This window comes from Hemiscyllium ocellatum, chromosome 8 (assembly GCF_020745735.1).
Source record: "Hemiscyllium ocellatum isolate sHemOce1 chromosome 8, sHemOce1.pat.X.cur, whole genome shotgun sequence".
Taxonomy (NCBI): domain Eukaryota; kingdom Metazoa; phylum Chordata; class Chondrichthyes; order Orectolobiformes; family Hemiscylliidae; genus Hemiscyllium; species Hemiscyllium ocellatum.
Genome location: NC_083408.1, coordinates 68,318,278 through 68,342,381, shown reverse-complemented (window position 1 = coordinate 68,342,381; position 24,104 = coordinate 68,318,278). Strand labels below are relative to the sequence as shown.

The 24,104-nt window shown below is 38.6% G+C and overlaps 1 protein-coding gene across 1 annotated transcript in view; it reads right to left on the bottom strand.

Annotated features, from left to right (window-relative positions):
• The window catches only part of wdhd1 (WD repeat and HMG-box DNA binding protein 1), a 64,727-nt gene that overhangs the window by 16,543 nt on the left and 24,080 nt on the right, over positions 1-24,104 (bottom strand). Inside the window, exons 9-19 of the mRNA XM_060828431.1 lie at positions 20,798-20,890; positions 20,353-20,459; positions 19,197-19,326; positions 18,607-18,823; positions 16,868-17,052; positions 13,610-13,794; positions 10,889-11,130; positions 6,210-6,347; positions 5,262-5,418; positions 3,874-3,988; positions 59-190 (exon numbers count right to left, since the gene is read on the bottom strand). Coding sequence (XP_060684414.1) covers positions 59-190; positions 3,874-3,988; positions 5,262-5,418; positions 6,210-6,347; positions 10,889-11,130; positions 13,610-13,794; positions 16,868-17,052; positions 18,607-18,823; positions 19,197-19,326; positions 20,353-20,459; positions 20,798-20,890 — 1,701 coding nt within the window. The remainder of the gene's footprint in view (positions 1-58; positions 191-3,873; positions 3,989-5,261; positions 5,419-6,209; positions 6,348-10,888; positions 11,131-13,609; positions 13,795-16,867; positions 17,053-18,606; positions 18,824-19,196; positions 19,327-20,352; positions 20,460-20,797; positions 20,891-24,104) is intronic.

Sequence of the window (24,104 nt, the reverse complement as noted above, 5' to 3'; positions counted from 1 at the left end):
GGAGAGGATGTGTATGTTTGCAGAAACAGCTGCTCAAGATTATATAGAATTTACTCACAGCAAACAGCTTCATTAGTAATTCCTGCTGTTCCTTTAGTGCCTGGTGTTTTGCAGTTTCATCAAATTCATAACCATTTTCTGCCAGATAGTCAAAGTGATTATGAAATAGCACTGATCGCCAGTACTGTTCCTGGAAAGATAGGAAAGAATTTAAATGACCCATGTTATACTACTAACAAATTGCAACACAGACTTTCTATAAACAACAAATATTTTGGATCAAGTCATTTATATCAATGCATTGAAATAAGCAACTGGTTTATATATAATGAAAGCTAGCCAGACCATTTATTCGTGAAATTGATTATTGCTTAGAGAGGCAAGTCTTAAATTATGTGCCTCCATTTTCTAACAATTACATTATGTGCTAAAAGTTATACTGCAGCACCTTCTTGCAGCTTTTCAAGTTTACAGACAACAATGTAAACAGAAAGTGGTAGTATTTGATCTTGGATAACAAAGTAACAGTATTTTTTTGTTTTTCAGTGTTTTGAACTGAAATGAGGAAAGGACTTTTGAAAGTAAAAATTATGAATGGGAATGCTGTACCTTTTAAAAGCAGCTATCAGCGCTCAGGAAAGTGGTCTTTAAACTGCTTTTTGGTTAAGCAGTGGAGGGAGGTTAGATCTGGATGGGCTGGAACCAGAGGTTGTGTACAAAGTGAGATTCAACAGGCAACAAGTAGCTGATTGGTCTGTGGAGTAGTAACTAAATCATTAATGCCAACAACTACAAGATTGGCCCTGGGTAGCTGAGGAGTTTGTGGGGATAAACAAAAACGGCCAGAAGCCTTTAAACATGTGGAAAGGGAGATGGCATCTCTCCCTCTCCAGTGAAAAAACAATCTAATGTCTGAAGAAAGCCAATTTATTTTCCCCTCACCAGTTGCTATATCTGTGGTTTTTAACCTGTAATTAATTAAGAGACTTTACAATTGTAAATCAAATCACTCAGAGCCTCCTATTTTGCACACTTTCATATTTTAAACTTCTGTGACAACTCTTGGAATAGCGGGGATTGATGTCCAGTGTGCCATCCCAGTGAGGCAGGATAACAACTCCACTTTATTGTGGCCTTTGAGAAATGCTGTGGCAATAATGTTCACCTCACATCACTTGAGTGGCAAACTAGTAGAGCTTGTTGCCCACCAGTAGCAGAATCCACCTGATTTTAATTTACAGCAAGTTCTTTATTCATCACTTTTACCTATATGACATTGATGTAAATTAGCACTATCCACTCCCCCTCCCAAAGAATATCATAAAATCATATTGGAAGTCAATTATAACTATATTTTTTTAAAAGATATTTTTATTAGAAATTTAATATTTTGACAGATTTACAAAAATAAACAGAACTTTCAAGCACAAACATTAATATAAAAATAGATCTTAAATATATAATCATCAAAATTCAAAGGAATGATACTAAAGAAGAAAGAAAAACAATGAAACTCAGTTAACTACTAATCTAATCCACAATTATCCAGAGTGTATAGTTGAGTCACTTACATCCTTCAAACAAGAGAAAATGTTCTCTAATACACTCATAACAGTATAATAAAAAGGAAACTATTTCCAAACAATAAGAACAAAAAAAAACATGTTTGAATGGAGATCCTCCCCCTTGTTCTCAGGGGGCCTTACTTCCTTTCTAAAGGTCCACCATATCCTCTCCCAAACAGTGTCCCACCCTTGACCTGGGCGCTCCTTAATAGGAGCGATATATAATACCGAGCTAGAGTTAACAGTGAGCGCCCCACCCCCACCCCTCCCCACCCATACCTGAGTATATCTGATAGCATCAATGCCACGTACAAACACACATAACTATAAAATTACAACTCCAACAAATTACAGTTAAGTATAATAACATAAAATAGCAAGGGAAGACAACCCTGCTCCCAGAAGCAAAAGTAAAGTAGAGTAAAGTATCCACTTCTCCCCACGGAGTGTGGAAGAGGCAAGCCAACATAAATTGTCTCTTACAATTTATTTAAACGAGTCTAAAAGTTCCTTAGCCTCTTCTGGTGATCTAAAATTATACTCGGATCCTTCGTGGTTAAAGCATAACGTCGCTGGGTAGCGTAAGGTGTATTGAATATTTAAGTTCCTTAGACATTTCTTCACCTCATCAAACGCCTTCCTCCTTCGTGCCAAAGCCGGGGAGAAGTCCTGAAATAACATAATCTTGGATCCTTCATGGATCATGGCTTTAGGATCCTTTCCAAGATTTCTGGAGGCATCCAGGAGTATCTGCCTCTCCCTATAACTCTGCAGCCGGAACAGGACCGGGCGTGGGCGCTGGTTTGGGCCAGATCCGCGTACTGCGACCCGGTAGGCCCACTCCACCCTTACCCGATCAGTTTCAGCCCCCAGGTTTAAAAGCTGGGGCAGCCATCGCTCCAGAAATACTGCTAACTGTCCCTTCTCTTCTTGTTCAGGGAGGCCCAGAAGACGGATATTCTTTCTCCGATTTCTATTATCCAGGTCATCCATGTAGATTTCAAAGGCCCGGACTCTCTGCTCCAGAGCTCGCACCTGTTCTGCAGCTGTTTGTGCTGCAGCCTCGGAGGTCGTGGCCTTTAGCTCCGCCCCCTCCACTCGGCCCTGCAGTTCCTCAATAGCCTGGCTGTGCTTTTGTAACTTTTCTTCGAATGAGTTCCATCTCTGTCTGGATTCTGCGATGAAATTGACGAGTGTCGTTTCCAGCCTGGCAATCATCTCTTCAAGGCCTGTTTTTACATCAGCTGCAGCCGGAGGAGGAGAGGAGGGTGGGGGAGGGGTCTTTGTTTTCTGAGAGCTGCGGGATCCCTTTGGTTTACTCATTATCCACTTAATATTAAACTGCTTAAATATAATAGTAAGCAGCTAATTAAGGTTAGAAAGTTTTTTTGGGTGGTTTGGTAAGTGTGGTGGGGGTGAGTAACTCACTTTACCCAGGTTTTGGGAAGAGCACTGTAAACTCAGACTTGCTGAGTCGCCGCCATCTTGGATCTCCCATAACTATATTTTAAACATTACACAGTGTTCAGAATTCTCTAATACTCAATGTAGATGTTTTTAAAAATAAAATCTACACAGGCAATTTCATAAAACAAATAGGGAACGTCTACCAACACCCAGCCGTACAAAATGTGAATGCACTGTACACCTTCCAGTGCACATTCTGTCTATTTGCTTACATTATTGAGCTTATTTAGGCACTTCTTTTTTTAAAAAAAAGAGACAGGGTGTTTCACAAAGTGTGCATGTGTATAACTTTCAACATGCATGATGTAAACTTTCGATGGTGACAGGTCTTCCTGACATCCAACAGCAATGAAAACTGTTGGTTAATAAATGAATTGGTAATTTTGAAATATTACATCCATAGTTTTGCAATTCTGAGCACACCAGTTTAGAAAAGACTCCACCATCTACTAAAAGCTTAAAAATATATACTCATAAACGGTCAGATGCAGATATCCACTCCAATTTTCTTTGAGTTGCTTTTCAAAATTAATTCAGTAAATGTACTTCAGATTCTTCCTAAACTGGTAAATTTGTATCAATTCAATAAAGCAGTCATGCACAAATTTGCATCAGAATCAATATGACAAATTCTCTTTAACATAGCTCCTTTAACATGGCATAAAAGCAAATAGTAATTCATCTTTAAATTTTATCCATTTTGAAATCAAGAAATAAGGAGGTGTAATATTTTAAATTTTGCAACAAGTTAAAATTTGTTAAAAATTAAAGAAAAAGCAATGTTTGGGAATTACTTCAGGGCACTGCATCAATGCAAAAGAACATACCACCTATCACATACCTCCATTTGTCCTTTTTCTGAACTAGTTTGACAATAAGGGAGTTTCAATGGTAGAATTGTTACAGTGGGACGTGGAAGTGTTGGTGGAAATCTAGAGCCTTTACATGGGATACATCTGTCAACAATAAAATTACATTTTAGTTCTCAGGAGTAAGACATTTTAAATCACATCAGTCAATCTTGCCTAAATAGCTTTCCAATAAGCAGAACAAGGTTTCTTTTAACTGCATGGTCCAAAATAATAAAAACATTGCCATGGAGAAATACATGAGGTCAACTAGTTCTCCATAAATACAATAGGGCATCATTTCAGTGTTATGGAAACAGAGTGATGCATTACAGCAACTGAGTCATTTGAGAGCTTTCATATGAATGATACAAAGGCTTAACATATTTTAAAAATTGTAAATTTTTTTGAACAGTGAAGCTATTTCATAACGGATTCTTAACTTACTGAAAAATTGTAAAATTGGAGGGCAACTGAATTGCAATTTCAGACTTTTTAAAATTCCTTCAGGTCAGTCTATCAGTTGAATTTATTTCCTTGAAATTAATTCAGATTGGAGCAATATTGAGCCTGGGACCACAAAATGACTAAAATATGACAAAAGTATTCACTTTCAGATAATCATAAGAATGGCAGTACATGTAATGAAATAGTCTGACTGATTATTAATGGTTCCATTTCACACGCAATGTTAGGGTAACAGAAAGTGTATTGTACAGATGGTGCTTCTCTTTGCAAAGCTTTTAGAGCATTTTCCATTTTTCAGAAATGAGCAACTTTGACAGAGCTGAAATCAGAGTAAGTTACGAAATATGGAGTTTCTGAATCATGAAAGGAAATTAATTTATTGCTTTTAAAAAAGTAGTGTATATGCTCCACTAGTGGAAAAGCTGCATAGTTATTTCCTGCAGGGTCAAACTACATTGCAAAATGTGCTGCATTGTCTGTGTGAAGATACAACTTATGCATTATTCACAATAAGCAAAATTATTTAACTGCAACTTAAACACATTTGGACACTAAATGTGTAAGTATCCCAGTTTTACCACTGTACCAAAAGGTTTTTCTGCTTTGCACCAATGATAATTTTGTAATATTAATACACCCAAACAGAAAAACTGTTCAAAGGTCAGGAAAGAATTATAAATTCATTTTCCTTAGCCGTCTGAAATTACATCAGCAGTAGCTGCTTTTAGTTTAAAAAGAATTGAGCAATCTCTAAAGTTTACTATGTAAAGCACTGCAGAGCACAATTAAGGAGTTTGAGCTTTACCATAGTTCAAAACCGCTACTATCTGAGGTTTCTCTCCAAGGGCACTTTTCAATTTTAATAGAACAATCATGGACACTATGTATCTGATAATCTGCATCCTTTCCTTACCTGAGCTGCTGAGGGTTTTCATGGATACCAACAACCCAGTAATAGTCAGATTTGCCTTTGCAATGATCCCGGGTGTTCAAAATAGGAATCCAGGTGCTCCCTAAAGATCTGTTTAGCATTTGTATGATCCCTTCTGAATCTGCAAATACTGGGGTACCTACCAAAAAAAAGTATTGAATAATAGACAATTGTTATGCATATCTAGTGAAAGTTGCGTTGTTCTGGGATTGTTAGTGGATTACAAACAACTTATAAATTCTACTTCAAAAAGACGAACTATAATACAAAGACAATCAAGTTGGAACTTCAAATCAGATGTATGATTGAGATTCTTAAAGTTGAAATGTAGCAGTTCTGCCACAACATTTTACATCTTAAATGAAAAGATATGATACCTACTGCTGTAAAACAAAGATCTCATACAGTAATGGAATGCAGGGAGGCAGCCTTTATTCAATGTTAAGAAAACACAAGTTAAAAGCATATAGCCATATGTTTAAGAACTACTAAGAGAAACTTTTAAAACAAAAATGAAATTTGGAGCAAAAATGCCATTTATGCACCACAGGTGGATACATTTCCAAGGAAGGCTTGGATTTCATTAATAATTCTTCAATAATTTTAATGAAGAATTCAAAAAATTCAGTCTTTCTTTTCCCTTTCAGTGCTCATTACGCCGTTGCAATATTTCAGTATTTCCTCAGTTTTTTCCTAATCTATAATATTTATCAACTCATTTTGAACGTATCTCAGCACATTTAACATATATGCACCATTTCCAGGTGAGGAGTTCTCCTTTTATTTAATTGGTAGTACAGAACTGGAATAATGTTGAGAAAAGACATTGCACTCATCAGGTCAGAAGAAAGAACTATACTTTCTCTTCTTCATGGCCTGCACACTATATCCTGAAGTATTTGAAATATTAAGAGTAGATATTAAAATCACCTTCAGCAGAGAAACCCTGCCACATCAGATAAGACTTCCTGGTAAGAGGAAGGGACGTTCCTTGCAGAATCTGCCGTTTCCTTCTTCCTAATTCCATTATTTGCACCCCCAAGCACTGATCTCCATCAAAACCAGTACCTGAAGAGAGAAAGATCACAAATTTTTAAAAATTAACATTTTCTTCAATAAATTTTACCTTCAGAAAAGGGTTATTTCAAAGAAATTTGCCATCTAGCTAAGTGGGTGAAACTACTTCATTGGTTATAAAATGCTTTGAGACTTCAGGTAGTTATGGAAAGTACTATATAAAATCAAAATTAAAAATCACACAAATCACCTGGTTGCCTGAAAGCTAATGCTTCCAATTAAACCTGTTGGACTATAACCTGCTGTCGTGAGATTTTTTTTAAACTTTGTACACACCAGTCCAACACCGACATCTCCATGTCATATAAAATCAGTCTTTCTTTAAAACAATGCCACTGAAACAATGATTGACTAAAATTCAAGGGATTCCTAAATCCACAAGGTGACTGTGTATATTTACACATGGAAATAAAATTACTGTCTGTTCTGACACCCTCCTCCACTGTCAACAGTCAAATCCCAACAGCACCTTGCCATGCAATCACAGAAGATACAACATTTAGCAGTTACCTCGTCTGTATCTCAAGCCCCAGACACCTTCCAGATGAAGCAGTAATTTACCTGCATTTCATTCAATCTATTGTATTGGCTACTCACAACACGGTTTCCTTTTTAATGGGGAGACAAAATGCAGAGTGGGTAATTGCTTTGCTGAATACCTCCACTCTATCTGGAAAAATGACATGAGCTTCTAACTGCCTGCCACCTCAACACACCGCTGCTGTTCCCTTGCTAACATTTCTGCAGTGCTCCAGCAAAGTTCAACGCAAGCTGGAGGAACAAAACCTCAGAGTCATAGAATCATAGAGATGTACAGCATGGAAACAGACCCTTCGGTTCAACCCATCCATGCCGACCAGATATCCCAACCCAATCTAATCCCACCTGCTAGCACCCGGCCCATATCCCTCCAAACCCTACCTATTCATATACCCATCCAAAAGCCTCTTAAATGTTGCAATTGTACCAGCCTCCACCACTTCCTCTGGCAGCTCATTCCATACACGTACCACCCTCTGTGCCCCTAAGGTCTCTTTTTAAATCTTTCCCCTCTCACCTAAACCTATGCCCTCTAGTTCTGGACTCCCAGACCCCAGGAAAAGACTTTGTCTATTTATCCTATCCATGCCCCTCAATTTTATAAACCTCTATAAGGTCACCCCTCACCCTCCAATGCTCCAGGGAAAACAGCGCCAGCCTGTTCAGCCTCTCCCTGTAGCTCAGATCCTCCAACCCTGGCGACATCCTTGGAAATCTTTTCTGAACCCTTTCAAGTTTCACAACATCTTTCCGATAGGAAGGAGACCAGAATTGCATGCAATATTCCAACACTGGTCTAACCAAGTCCTGTACAGCTGCAACATGACCTCCCAACTTCTGTACTCAATACTCTGACCAATAAAGGAAAGCATACCAAACGCCTTCTTCACTGTCCTATCTACCTGCGGCTCCACTTTCAAGGAGCTATGAATCTACACTCCAAGGTCTCTTTGTTCAACAACACTCCCTAGGACCTTAGCAGGAGTTATACACTTAATGGTAAGATTTGCTTTCCCAAAATGCAGTACCTCGCATTTACCTTTCACTTAGGTACCTTACAGCCCTAAAGTCTCAACTGAGATTCTAACATACCCACAACTATTTCAGTGGGAACACCTTCACCCATGTTTGTTCCTCACCACCACACTCCCAAAGGCCTGTTCTGTATGGGTTGCTCCCAGCATAGCCTTTCCCATTTTCAACGATTTACAGTTCTCATTCAGCACAAACCTCTTCCCCAGCTTACTATCTGCAATATTTTTGCCTGCTTCCCTTTTTTCTCTCTACTGATGGGCACCATCTTCAACTATCCATGTCACTCCTCTCTCCACCTACAACCAGCCTCATTAACATAAATATCACCCTTTCCCAGTTATTTTCAGTTCTGACAAAACATCATTGCACTCAAAACATTAACTCTCTTTTTCTCTACTGATGCTGCCACACATGCTGAATGTATCCTGCAGTTCGTTTTTTGTTACAGGTCTATAACATCTGCAATTCTTTGTCTAATGTCACAGTTGATTCTTGCCAACACAATTTACATTATTCAGTTAGCACCTCTTATGTCGAAAAATGTTGCAAAATGCTTCCAAGATTTATAAGCACAAAATGGATGGCAAGTCAAAGAACAACTTTTAGAAGGGGTGAGCTAAAGCTCAAAAGGAGGAGAACTGAAAATTTAGAGAAAATTAGGAAGGGGATTTTGTCTGAGTTCTTAATACACAAGAAACTGATAGCAGAGAATATGGTAATGAGTAACTTTGTAAAACATGAGTTTACGGAAAGAAGAAAGGAAGAAGCCATGTTGGGATTAAAGTGTGGCAAAAGTGAGGACTGCAGATGCTGGAAATCAGAGCCAAGATTAGAGTGGTGCTGGAAAAGCACCAGTCAACATCCGAGGAGCATGAAAATCGACATTTTGGGCAAAAGCACTTCATCAGGATACAAATTTTAAATCTGACCCAGAAAGAAAAAAAACAGTAAAATTGCAAAAGAGATATCCTGGTCTGGCTTGTCAAAATGGAGGACCAGCATAAGCAGGATGGTCATTTCCAAGTTTTACTATTTGTTTTCTCTGGGGAGGCACTGGAAGGCCAGGAGCCAATGGAAGTGAGAATGTGCAGGCTGAAAGACCAGTGAGACGAAGGATGGCATACAAACTGTTCTAAAAAGGATGAAAGAACTTACGCCAGATAGAAACATATTGGATTAACCAAATCTGGAGATGACAGGTCATGGATTAAAGTTTGAAGAATAATGGACGGATAGAGGAAAAGAGAGAAAGAATTCAACGTCATTCTGGATATGGTGGACTGCACATTGTCAATCACCTGGGTTTTTTTGACTTGGAAAAGACTTACAAAAGAAATAAATTTGGGGAAAAAATGCATTGTTTGCTCCCAAATAATCCTCCAAACAAAAGGGTTTAGAGGGATATGGGCCAAGTGCTAGCAAATGGGACTAGATTAGGTTAGAATATCTCATCAGCATGGACGAGTTGGACCGTAGGGTCTGTTTCCATGCACTACATCTTTATGACTTTAATGAATGAGCCAGAGGTCAAAGAAGAACAATATCAAGACTGCAGATCTGTAAATTGCAATGTTACTGATGTAGAACCCTTTAGTTATTAACAACTACTTGCTCTATACTACATCTCAAACAGCAATTGGCAATGAGTATCATGATCTAGTAATGATTTAAAGGCATTTTAGAGGCATAAATTAAAATTTGTTTTGAAACCAATTTTATGGACTGAAAGAAAATGATCCAACTGAGAATGAGAACTCGGCCAAATTAAATACAGACGATAGGAAAGCAGGGAGGAGTAGGGAAGAATAGAATTATATTTAAAAACTTTTAACGATTCCATCAAGCCAGAACAAAGAAATTAACTCTGGTTCAAAGATTTCAGGAGGATATGCAGGAGTAGCACTAGATGTATCTAAAATAAGATATCAGCGTGAAGTTACAACACAGGACAGTTTACATGTCAAACATAGCATGCATTATTAGAGTTAAGCGATTCCACAAACAACAAATCAGATCTAAGTGTTGTAGCCCTGCCATGTCAAGCGGTAGTGGACAATTAAGCAACTGACAGAAGGAGACAACTCCATAAATATTCCATCCTCAACAGATGAGAGGGGCCAGTATGTCAGTGCAAAAGGCAAAACTGAAACATTTGCATCCATCTTCTTCCAGGAGTGCTGAGTGAATGATTCATCATGGACTACACCGGAGGTCCTCAGTATCACAGATGACAAGGGAAATGGGAGACTGATGTCAGCCAATGGCCTTTTTTCATCTCTAACTATCTTTTAATTCACACTTGCAATTTTAAGGAGAAGAACCTGTTGCGTTCTGATTTTTGGTGGGAATTCAAAGAATGCAGTCAAACAAAATTAAAAGGATACCTTGTCTGAAAATAAATTGTTTTTCTAGGATGTAGCAAGCAAGATAAAGTAGTAAGTAATCGAGTTTTGAGAAGATGAGGAAGGACACCACTTCAACTGGGACAACACATGTTCAACAGCCTTGACTTTCAAGTAGTGGGGGGCAGAATACATGTCAATGTTTTACTACTTAGGTGAACAAAACGAGAGATTGAAGGAACAAGTCACTTCTAGAATGCAAACTTGAAATGGTTGAACCAGACGGCCTGTGTCCGTTTTTTAAACTTGTATGCATTTTATAGAGTGATTCACTATAATGCCCTAAAATGGCATCACACTAACGGCCACCAGTTTGGACAGCATGAGAATCTATATCAAAGTTTGTTATAGCATAGCACAAACTAGTAATCTTATTTACAGATGACTGGTGTAGAAAATTAAAGTATATATGATCTAAGGCATGCTGTTGCTTGACTTTTCATTTCACTAAAGAATATGGACTTAGGACTGCTTGCTTCAATGCAATTGGTCAGAACAATAAACTCAATATAAAGCACAAAGTACAATGGTTCAGAAAGAACTTTTAAAATGTACCTCGATGATAAGAAATCAATAGCTGCTCCCCATGACCTGACATAGCGACCACAGGCCCCATAAGACTGAAGAGCTCCTTTTGCACCCCACCAATGCTGAAGATGCGAACAATTTGAGCATTTGTCGAAACAGCAGCCCAGCCTTGACCTAAACAAATGGCTTCAATGTTTTCATTGTTTGGCATATCCACCAACCATTCTTTGTTTGCATCCCTGGAGTTGAAGTGAATACACTGGAGTGTGCTGATGGACAGATGGAAAAGCATAGTGTCTTAATATGCATAATAATTTCCTTTCCCAAGAGCACTTTAATATCTTCTCATGCAGGGATTTAAAGATAACATACAGATTTACCTTCAATAAGCTGAACGGATTGGAACAGATAAAAATCGTTTAGCTTTCCCCAAGAGTTCAGCAGGTTAAGATAGTGAATTGCTGAATCATGCATGTTAAGAACACGTCAGTTCGATCCCTGGTCTCTGCAGAGTTTACCGAACTGTCAGTGTGGCAGCAATAACATGTCAGCTTTGCTTAGACTTTAATCCTTGGTTAACCATTTGATTTTAAAAGCCACTATAATTTTAAAAATATATCATTTAGGTGGACAGTGAAGAGACCTTTCATTGTCAGAGGTGATATAAAATGATTTGCTGTATCAAAAGAAATGAACCAGAGGACTTATCCTCGTCCGCTGACTAATATTGGTTTCTCAATCAACACCATTAAAACTGATTATCTGATCAATCATTCATTTGGTGAATATATATGGCATCCTGCTATGTTCAGATTGGCTGCCATGTTTAGCTCTTAAAAAATATGCAGAGGAAATGGCACAATATATCTGTAAATTTCCACATGACAGTAAGTCTAATCCCTTTTCTCCAGCCAGAGGATTAAGTATGCAAAGTTTCAGCTCCTAATCACCATTCGACAAGTCCTGCCGCAAATGAACATCAGTGGACATTGCGTCAAGACCACATCAAGCTCTACTGTGATACCTGTTACAGTTTAAAAGCCTGCTTACACTCCCTATCATTCCCGATCAAGGTTCCCTTATAGCCACCATGGCAAGATACATTCGGATTGGTATAAATCGAGTCATTTCCATCAACATCTATCCTTCCTCAATCTGCTCCACTTTCCTAAACACATTATTCAATATGAATTCAGACCCAGTTGGAAATTTCATGGGGTGGTGGTATTTCCCATTCAGCAAATAAAAAAAGCACAATATTCAATAAATAAAAGCAAATTACTGCGGATGCTGGAATCTGAAGCCAAGGGAAAATGCTAGAAAATCTCAGCAGGTCTGGCAGCATCTGCAAAGAGAGAAAAGAGCTGACGTTTCGAGTCTAACTGACCCTTTGTCAAAGTTAATTGGTTTCAGATTCCAGCATCCACAGTAATTTGCTTTTATCTAGTGTTTAACCCACTGCCACCTCTCTTCCAGGAATGCCTACCCTGAAGAAGTACTGTTCTTCTCTCCTACAGGATTTTCATTTGTCTCTCTCCCCCTGTCCACCTTCACTGTTTTCCTTTTCTCTGTCAGTGTTAGACAAGCACAATATTCACCTCAGTTAACAGAAGATGCTTAGGTATCATCAGTTCAAACACATCAGCCAGGATCCAGTATTAGCTAAGAGCCAAGGCCTCAACACTACTTTATTCCCAAAGTCTATTGTAAGCGCAAACGTAATTCTGTCCTTCAAGTCGTGCAAATGAGACATAAAAATTGAAACATTATGACTCTGAATTATCTCATACAGAGGTGACTGAAATGCTGTGTATTTCCAATATTTTCTTATTTTTATTCCAAATAAGGGTGCAAAGGCCAGTGAATGGGACTGGTTGAATTGCTCTTGCAAAGAGCTGATACAGACTAGAAGGGCTGAGTGGGTTTCATTAGAACTATTTTGCAATTCTAACTTCCTCCATGTCCAAAACCAGCATTCTCATATCTCCATTGCTCCAAATCTAGGCTCCTATGCTTCCCACTTCTGCCTCCATTTTTGGGTGGCTGTGCTTTGAGACTAATAGACTCCAAATCTCTGGATTCCTTTAAGACCCTCTTTAAAAGCCATTTCTCCAGCTATCATTTTGGTAATGGCACCCAATGTACACTTTCATTCAATGCCATTTTTCTTATGAATCTGTTAAGCATCTTAGGGCACTACACAAGCCAAATCCGAAACAAGTCACAGAGTCATAGAGATGTAGAGCACGGAAACGGACCTTGTGGTCTGACTCAACCATGCCAACCTGATATCCCAAATTAATCTAGTCCCATTTGCCAGCATTTGACCCATATCCCTCTAAATCCTTCCTGCTCATATACCCATCTAGATGCCTTTTACATGTTGTAATTGGACCAGCCTCTACCACTTTCAAGTGTTATTGGCACACTTTTGCACACCTTATGATCCTGCTCCCGTATTCGACTATTTTGAGAATCAAACCACAATGCCACAAAGGCCATTACCAGATTTAGCATCCTGTCAAAGCCACTACCATTACAAATAAAAGGGGATGTGCCCACCAATTAAAAGGAGTTCATGTGGGCCACAATCAGTCCGCAGACTGCATTTTGGAAAATGTCAATAAAATTATGGGGCTTTGTTTTGGTTAACATAGAAGGCAAATACTGACTGTAAATATTTAACACACTCAGTGGTACAGCACAAACCAAACTTCAAGTATTGTTTTTAAAATCCCATACTTTTACCTTGGCACTTCATCAGTTTTTACACACGCTAGTAGCACTGCTTCATGTGATAAATCAGCCATGGTGTGATTCAGAACATTACTCAAGTGCATTGCATGATGTACTGAAGTATCGTGGAATTCTACATCTATAGCATTATCTTGCTCATCACTGTAACAGCGAATAATACCAATGGAATTCCACACCTAAAAAATAAAACAGATACAATTGTTTATTAAGAAGGGACACTGTGGCCGAGAATTAACAAGAACAATGCAGTTGTTGTGGGTATATTCACCAAACTGAGAAGTTGGTTTGGAGACATTCCTCCTGCTCCTTTGATGTTGCCTGACCTGCTGCGCTTTTCCAGCAACACATTTTTCAGCCCTATCTGGGTGACATCCTCAGTGCTGTGGGGCCTCCTGTGAAGCACTGCTGTATTGTGTCAGTTGGAATTCATTTGGTTTCAATCCCGCTGCTTCCAGTTGTTCATTGTAGTGGTTAGTATATTGGGTCTAGGTCAAAATGTGTTTATTGATGGAGTCCGTGGATGAATGCCATGCTTCTAAAAGTTCTATGGCTGTCCTGTGGTTGGCTTGGCCTAGTATTGTTGTGTCAACTACTACCACCCTGTGTCAGGTACAGACCACCTATCAACAACCCACATGCCAGAGCTGAGGATATCACCTAGAAAGGGGATGAAACATCTGCAAAATAACTTCCCAACTCGCCAAACGTACCCACAGAAACTGCAACCAGCACCCAAGTTACAAAACCTTTACACAAACATTTAACAATAACAATTCCCAAAAATCAGCAGCTACATGTAAAAACATTTAACCTTTATTCAGAGAAAACTATGGGCTATGTGGGGTTAAGACAACTGCAAAATTATCTCTTAACTGTTTTAGAATTTTGAAGCTGGATTGCAACAAATGGGACTGCACCTCTCAAATCTCTACGGCTACATTATTAAGCATGGTCTACCTCAGACAACTGACTTTGATCCCATTGAAAGGGATCATACTCTAAAACATGATATCTGACTAATTTATATTTCCCAACATTTGCATTAGAACTGTTGTCTAGTAATGATTAGGGGATTTTAAAAATTATGTTATCTTTATTTTGTTTATTTTTTAAAAAGCTGTGGACTGAAATATATGGAGATGGATAAATCTCCTGGTCCTGACCAGATATATCCAAGAACCATGAAAGAGGCTAGAGAAGAAACTGTGGGGGCCCTGGCTGATATTTTTGCATCATTGTTAGCCATGGCTGAGGTCCTGGAAGACTGCAGGGTAGCAAATGTCATGCCCTTATTCAAGAAGGGCTTCAAAGAAAAACATGGGAACTACAGACCAGTAAGCCTAACATCTATTGTAGATAAGTTACTGGAAAAAATTCTGAGCGATAAGATATATATGCATTTGGAAGACAGGGTTTGATTAGGAGTAATCCGCATTGGCTTTCTGCATGGAAGAACATGCCTCACAAGTTTGTTCGAGTTCTTTGATAAATGACCAGGAAGGTTGATGAGGACAGGGTGATAGATGTATGGATTTCAATAAGGCCCTTGATAAGGTTCCACATGGGAGGTTGCTCTGAAAGGTTAGATCGTATGGAATCCAGAGAGAGCTGGCAAATTGGATACACAATTGGCTTGATGGTAGGAAGCAGAGGGTAATAGTGGAAGGATGCTTGTCGGACTGGTGGTGACTAGTGGTGTACCTCAGAGGTTGGTGCTGAGTCTTTTGCTGTTTGTTATCTACATCCATGGATGAGAATGTACAAGGCATTGTATATTAGTAAGTTTGCCGATGACACTAAAATAGGCGGTATTGTGACAGTGGGGAAGGTTATCAGAAATTGCAGCAGCACTTTTATCAGATGGGGAAAGTGGGCCAAGAAATGGCAAATGGAGTTTAATATAGATTAGTGTGGGACGGTGGATTTTGGAAAGTCACATCAAATAGGAGTTTCTTGGCAAATGGCAGGGCCTTAAGGAATATAGCAGAATAGATGGACCTTGGAGTTCAGGTGCTCTTGGAGTATTGTGTTCAGATTTGGTCACCCTGTTATAGGAAGGATATTATTAAACTGGAAAGAGTGCAGAGGAAATTTACAAGGATGTTGCCAAGGCTCAATGGTCTGAGTTATAGGAAGTGGTTGGACAAGCTAGAACGTTTTTCTTTAGAGCATAGGAGACTGAAAGGGATTTTGTAGAAACGTACAAGATCATGAGAGGCATGGATAAAACTATGCACTCAATCTTTTTCACAGGGTTGGGGAATTGAGGACTACAGGGCATCAGTTTAAGGTGAGAAGGGAAAGTATAAAAGGGAATCTGAGGGGCAATCTTTTTTTGACACAGAGGGTGGTACGCATACAGAATGAGCAGCTAACAGAAATGGTTGAGGTGGGTACATTAAACAACATTTAAAAGGCATTTGGATAAATGCATGGATAGGAAATGTTTACAAGGTTATGGTCCAAGTGGAGGGAAATAGGGTTAGTGTGGATGTACATTTTGTTTAGCCTGTCTCTTATGCTGTAGGTGTCTTTGATCAAGAAATGAGAAAGAACTGTTAAAACCAGTGTTAGTAAAGGATGGCTGTATGGTTTGTATGGCCAACATCAATGGCCAGTATTATGATGTTCAACTGGTTGTACAAGTATTAACTGAAGTGGCTACAGATGAAATTGGGGGGTGGAGGAGGAGAAGAGTGGGTGGTGGTAGGTGGTAGTACTCTGTGTATATCCGGTTGGAATAAATAGTAATTCTACTCAAGTACAGAATCTGGGCTGGGCTTTCTATCAACCTGGGACTTAAAAGTCAGGTAGATTGGGGAAACTTTACATATTTTTCAAGATCTTTAACTTTCATGATGACTTCAGGAACAAGGCTTGATTTCAAACGCACTCAGTGAGTCATGACAATAAGTCACTTTAAAAGATATAACTGGTGTTAACAGCAGTCCAAGAAGAGCAAGAAGTTCTCCTAGTTTCCTAATCAAATACATTCCTTCAACCAACACCACCACAAACAAATGAATTGCTCCTTCATTTTATTGCTGTTTCTGAAATATTCATAAAGCAGCTGCTGTCATAAATCAAATTTCAAAGTACTTCAGCATAATATTTGAGATAAGTGTGCAATATTTTCTTGTGAAATCTATAAAGTGTAATAATTTCTAAGATAATGTGATGACTTATCTGTGTATTTCACCTTTAAGGCAGAATATGAAAAAAATTAAAAGCAAGGGTACTTGAGCTTACCATAAACCTATGCTGGAGGTAACAGGGAGTGGAACAAGGTTGAAAAGGTTTTTGTTGTGGTGTTGGCACTGGTCCAGAGTATCCTACAACTGTTGGTGCAGTTTGTGCAACAGTAGTTCGAGCATTGTCGTCATCGTCATCATCATCATTATCCATTTTTTCTAACTGGGTGGAAGATCCAATATCTAGAATAAATGTATAAACCCTGAATTGTCATTTGAACATCAGGTGTCACTCTCCCCACCCAAATACACAACTAAAGTAAACATTATTTTATTTTAAGGTTTTGAACGTCTGAAGGATAACTTTGTACTCATTAATATGCATGATATGCATGTGAAGAATTGCCATATTTTCCCTTTTGATATTTCATGAAGTGCTTTGTTTAATTTATTCACAAAATATGTGCATTACTGGCTAGGTCAGCAATTATTGTCTATCCTTAGCTGCTCAAGAATCAGTGTCATTGAATCACAGAACCTCTCCAATGTGAAAGGAGGCCGTTTGGCCCACTGAGTCCTCCAAAGAATATCCCACCCAGACCCAAAACCCCATAACCCCACATCTACCCTGGCTAATCCTCCTAGCCTATACATCCCTGAACATGGACAATTTCAGCATAGCCAATCCACCTAATCTACATCTTTACTCGCACACCTTTGGAGTGTGGGAAACCGGAGCACCCAGAGAAAACCCACACAGGCACAGGGAGAATGTGCAAACTGTACACAGATAGACAGTCACCTGAGGTTAGAATTGAACCTGGATCCTTGGAGTTTAGGCAGCATGCTAACCACTGAGCCACCATGCCGCCACAGGATGCTGTCATCTTGAACTGTGACACAGCATGGAGACTTGGCACACCCAATGCTGTTAGGGAGTTGCAGGTTCCAGATTAACAAAAATGCTTCTTGGGATGAGGAATTTCAGTCAAGTGCATTGCTTGAAAGAGTTGGGTCTGTTCTCCTTCAAGAGAGGGTTGAAAGGAGATTGGATTGTGATTTTCAAAACCACAAGGACTCTGGACAAAGTGAATAGGGAGAAACTACTCTCTCTGGCAGAAGGGATTAAAAATCAGAAGACATTGATTTAGGGTTATTGGCAAAAAAAAAATCAATGCCAAAAGCTTTTATATGAAGTGGGCAGTTAGTATCTGGTATATACTACCTCAGAGGGTGATGAAGGCAAAATCAAGTAAGATATTCAAAGATAATTAAATAATGATCTAAATAAAATATAACTGATGATAAGTTAGTCTTGCAGAGACTGATATGGACATGACTGGCTGAATGGCCTCCTTCTGTGCTGCAACCATTTGACGATTCTATTTAATATTCCTCCTATCTTAAACATCAAAAATAAGATTTGAAATGACAATGGATATGTGCACATAAAAGTGTATTAGGTATACTTATGGTGCTGACAATTGCTGCGGAGTCTAAGAAGAATATAATCGATTCTGTCCTAAGAATGGTCTAGCTAGCTGAATAGCTTTTATTTCATTAAAAGGAATTGTTGTTGGAAGGTAATATCAGAGATTTCTAAAATAAAATTTACCAACATTTCTTCAAACAGAATAAATTACATATCACAACTTCCTTACTTTCACACAAGTTAAATAATCTCAAATGACAAAATAATGAAAATATATATAAACAAAAATAGCTAACAAATATAAATTCAAATACAATAATAGTATTTACATTTTCAAAGATACTAAATTATTCCTTATTCCTTACCGTTTGAGTTATCATCTTCAATAGCTCGATTATGTCGAGAACGGTTGACAATCGCCACAACATTATCATCATCACCATCATCATCATCATCATCATCCACTAATGGCTGCCTCATAGGTGATGGGGGTGATAGATTCATGCCTTTTGTTAACAAGTCATTGTCCTCTTCATCAAACAAATCATCAAATGTGGCAGCATTTGAATGAGATGCCTGTTCCTAAATAAAAACATTTTAAAAATATGCAGTAACCATGTCCAACAGAACTAATTTTGAGGTATCTACAACTTTATAATTTGTATAATTTCTCTATGGTGAATAGAATTAATACACTTCAGTACTGTAAACTGCGGAACAGATACACCTGTGACGGGGATTTAATGCACTCATGTGAGCACGTGTACGTACACACACAGTTAATAAAATTGTTTTAATACAAAACTACCAGTTCAAATAAAGTAAGACCTTATAATTATATTGCCAGTGATTACTTTGCTTTAGCATATTGCACACTCTACCAGAAATGAAAAGAGACAACAATGAAATTACAAAAACGTCCTTGTGCTTGTAATTCTATAGACAAAGTGTTTACCTTGCTACCAGCACTTGCCAAAACTCCTTCATGAAGACCCAGATTTCCTTCAGCATCTGTATATGCTATACTATCTTTTGAAGGATGCCATGCCAATGCACAGATGCGATAAGACTTCTCATGCTGAAATCTCAAAAACACAACATAGTATTACTCATATCATACATTTATCAACCATTTATTAGATTATACTATAGATAAACCACCACTGAAATGGCAAGTAATCAACAGAAAATTGAGGGCTTAAAACTCTCATCTTAGACTTCTTTGACATAACACTCTCGCAAAACAACTGGTCCATAGGTTGGACTAAGAGCTAGTTCTGGATATCCAAAGTATGAATTCAAGTTCTTATTATTCAATCTCAACGCTTTAAAGACATTTATCTTCCAGGTTTTAGCTACTACTAATTAAGTTCAGTCAGCAAGTTCAAGACAGCAAACAGCCAATTGTATTTTTATTGCATGACCAAGCTACAGAATGGTGCAAATATGCACTGGGACTAGTCAACTGCTGATTCCTCCTGCATTTTTGAAAAAGCCCTGTAGAAAGTCATAGGCATACAGCCACACCTTTTGTCACTGTGCCTTATAACAATTTAACTGCGAAGAAACTACGCAAGTGCCTTTGCACCAATTATTTTTAAGGTGCCTTAGAAACATCACTTTTTGTCATTAGCCTATTAAGAAAATCATATAGGTGTTATTCTTGAGACCTGGATAGTACTTAAAAATAGTCCAGGAAATTCATGTCAGAATTATACCAGAAATTATTTTAACATTTATAAAATGTCACCTCTATTTTGAGAGCAAAGTATAATAAAATTATTTCCAAAAGTTGAAAGCAATTCAGCAATTGTTCATAAACTTACATTCCATCCATTTAAAAATGAAGATAAAGCTAACTTCAACGAAAAGTGCAAACAAAATAAGCATTTTAAATTCATAATCATTTTTTAGTTTAGGTATTGGACAAAATTATCTTAAAATATTTAAATTTCCAATATTTTGACTTCTCATTACTGAATAATAGAACTTCATGAAGGAAAATAAACATTTTGACACTAACTTATCCTGTAAATAATTTAGTGTGAATTCCATCACAATATCCTCAAACAATAATGGCGTTTCACAAATTAACAAGATAATTTTTATACCTTTCAATGCATTTTCTGGTCTGTACGTTCCAAACCACCACTGATCCATCAATGCTCCCAGCAGCCACATAACCACCACAAGGAGACCATGATACAACATTTAATGGCTGAGGAAAAAGAATGCGAAAATAATCCTCAAATTTAGCATTTGTAAAAAAATACTTGAATCTTGCCTTTAATTATCACCTGTCTGTCTTTGAAAATAAACATAACTTCTAAAAACGGTTGGCAAAAATTACAGGGAAAATACACAAGGTTTCTTATCTATTTTGGCAAAATAATTTTTAATATTTCTATGATCTTCTAAACATTAGCTCTAATCCACAGGTCTAGTTGTTTAGAAAGCTATTTGCAATGATTGCTGCTTCATGAAATGTTACTTGAATATAAAAATGTTATTTTTATATTAAATTTCAGTAAAGTTACTCTCAATTGGAAAACTTACCATCATAATACTTTCATCTGAAAGATTGTCAGTATTTTCCCAGGTATCCCTTTCAAAGAGCTTCACAACCTTTTCTACCGGAACTGCCAGAAGCTATATGCACATACCAAAACAAAAAGACAGAATCAAATTGAAAACATTCAAATTACACATGTATTCAGTCAATTGTTCAAATTTAATTTCCAAACATTTCTTCTCATTTTTTGGTATACATGTTGCATACTTTCTTGGTTAGTAATGCAGAAACAAATTACAATACTAGAAACTCTGATCAAAGCGGAGACAAAAATACACAACTAAAGTTACATTATCAACAGCATAAAATGTACCCAAAAGATCCTATTCCACTTACTGAACCAAACAAATTTAAGATCAGGTTCGTACAAGGGCAGTCTGGAGTCCACAATGAAGTAGAATACAGACGGAACTGGCCTATAGCTCATCAATACATGGCACTGGTAGCCTCTCCGTTACATGTCCATATAGCATCACCCTTTTCTTACGGTATTTGCTCTCTCAAGAATTGCAACCCACAAGACACTTCCATCAGTTCAGAGACCACTAAAACACCCGAGATGGCTGCTTGCTAATGAGAAACGAAACACTGCAAACTTGTTCAGTTGAGCTATCAGACCCCAGAGTCTCCCATTGAGGAATTACTCAGTACTATCATCCATCATGAGGCGTGAATAGCTTGGAGGTGATGTAACTCCACTAGGCTAGGCACCACAATCCCACCTCACCCAAATACAGGACAACCGTACTGCAGCTAATCCAGTAAGGCTAGGAATACTTTAGCAAATAATTCACTTCCTGACCACCCTCCCAAAGCTTATCCACCATATTCAAGGTACAAGTTAAGAGTGTAATGGAAAACTCTCCAATCATCTGAATGTGCAGTTCCTACAACACTCAGGAAGTTCGAACACAAACTAAGCAGCTGTCTTCTTTATTGACACCTGATCTATAAGCAGAAATCAGTAATACCCTCCATAGTGGTGAACCATTATTGAATATACACACAATGCAAGCTGCACTACAGAAACTTACCAAGGTTTCTTCAATAGCACTTTCCAAATCCATGACCTCCACTGTCTAGGAGGAGAAGTGAGGCAGGTACACGAGAACATCACCTGCAAGACCTCCATCTTGACTTAGAATCATATCAATCTCCATCATCACCGGGGTAAAATCTTGCAACTACCTAAGACCATAAGACATAGGAGTGAAGTAAGGCCATTTGGCCCATCGAGTCCACTCCGCCATTCAATCATGGCTGATGGGCATTTCAACTCCACTTACCAGCGTTCTCCCCGTAGCCCTTAATTCCTCGAGACAACAAGAATCTATCAATCTCGGCCTTGAAGACATTTAGCGTCCCGGCCTCCACTGCACTCCGTGGCAATGAATTCCACAGGCCCATCACCCTCTGGCTGAAGAAATGTCTCCGCATTTCTGTTCTGAATTGACCCCCTCTAATTCTAAGGCTATGTCCACGGGTCCTAGTCTCCTCACCTAACGGAAACAATTTCCTAGCGTACACCTTTTCCAAGCCATGTATTATCTTGTACGTCTCTATTAAGTCTCCCCTCAATCTTCTAAACTCCAACGAATACAATCCCAGTATCCTCAGCCGCTCCTCATATGTTAGACCTGCCATTCTAGGGATCATCTGCGTGAATCTCCACTTGACACGTTCCAGTGCCAGTATGTCCTTCCTGAGGTGTGGGGACCAAAACTGGACACAGTACTCCAAATGGGGCCTAACCAGAGCTTTATAGAATCTCAGTAGCACATCTCTGCTTTTATATTCCAACCCTCTTGAGATAAGAGACAACATTGCATTCGCTTTCTTAATCACAGACTCAACCTGCATGTTTACCTTTAGAGAATCCTCGACTAGCACTCCCAGATCCCTTTGTGCTTTGGCTTTACTAATTTTCTCACCATTTAGAAAGCAGTCTATGCTTTTATTCTTTTTTCCAAAGTGCAAGACCTCGCACTTGCTCACGTTAAATTCCATCAGCCATTTCCTGGACCACTCTCTCAACCTGTCTAGATCCTTCTATAGCCTCCCCACTTCCTCAGTACTACCTGCCTGTCCACCTAACTTCGTATCATCGGCAAACTTCGCTAGAATGCCCCCAGTCCCCTCATCCAAATCATTAATATATAATGCGAATAGCTGTGGCCCTAACACCGAACCCTGCGGGACACCGCTTGTCACCGGCTGCCATTCTGAAAAAGAACCTTTTATTCCAACTCTCTGTCTTCTGTTAGACAGCCAATCCTCAATCCATCCCAGCAGCTCACCTCGAACACCATGGGCCCTCACCTTGCTCAGCAGCCTCCCGTGTAGCACCTTATCAAAGGCCTTTTGAAAGTCTAGATAGACCACATCCACTGGGTTTCCCTGGTCTAATTTACTTGTTACCTCTTCAAAAAATTCCAACAGGTTTGTCAGGCATGACCTCCCCTTACTAAATCCATGTTGATTTGTTCTAATCAGACTCTGCTCTTCTAAGAATTTAGAAACCTCATCCTTAATGATGGATTCTAGAATTTTACCAACAACCGAGGTTAAACTGATTGGCCTATAATTTTCCATCTTTTGTCTTGATCCTTTCTTGAACAAGGGGGTTACAACAGCCATCTTTCAATCATCCGGGACCTTTCCTGACTCCAGTAACTCTTGAAAGATCTCAACCAATGCCTCTGCTATTTCCTCAGCCACCTCTCTCAGAACTCTAGGGTGTATCCCATCGGGGCCAGGAGATTTATCAATTTTAAGACTTTTTAACTTTTCTAGCACTCTCTCTTTCGTGATGGCAACCATACTCAACTCAGCCCCGTGACTCCCTTTAATTTTTGGCATATTACTCATGTCTTCCTCTGTAAAAACTGACGCAAAGTACTTGTTAAGTTCTCCTGCTATTTCCTTATCTCCCATCACTAGGCTTCCTGCATCAGTTTGAAGTGGCCCAATGTCTACCTATCTAAATAGCACTGCAAGAGTACCTATGGAATTGAGATTATTTTCCAATACATAGTTATAGCAGGTTAATTGTGGTTAACGAGAGTTCTGGTAACATAAGCATGAGGCATTTTGTCTGTGATTGCTTATTATCCAAGATAACTTCTCAAAGATGAGATTAAACCAAATGGCCCACACTAACAAATTTAGTGGTGCAGTAAACTCCCATTTTGTAATAACCTTTGAAGTGAAAGTTTTTAGTAATCAGGCAAAGTTTTGTGTTTAAAATTGGCTTCATTTTATAACTACATTACTTTGGAATGGCATTGTGTA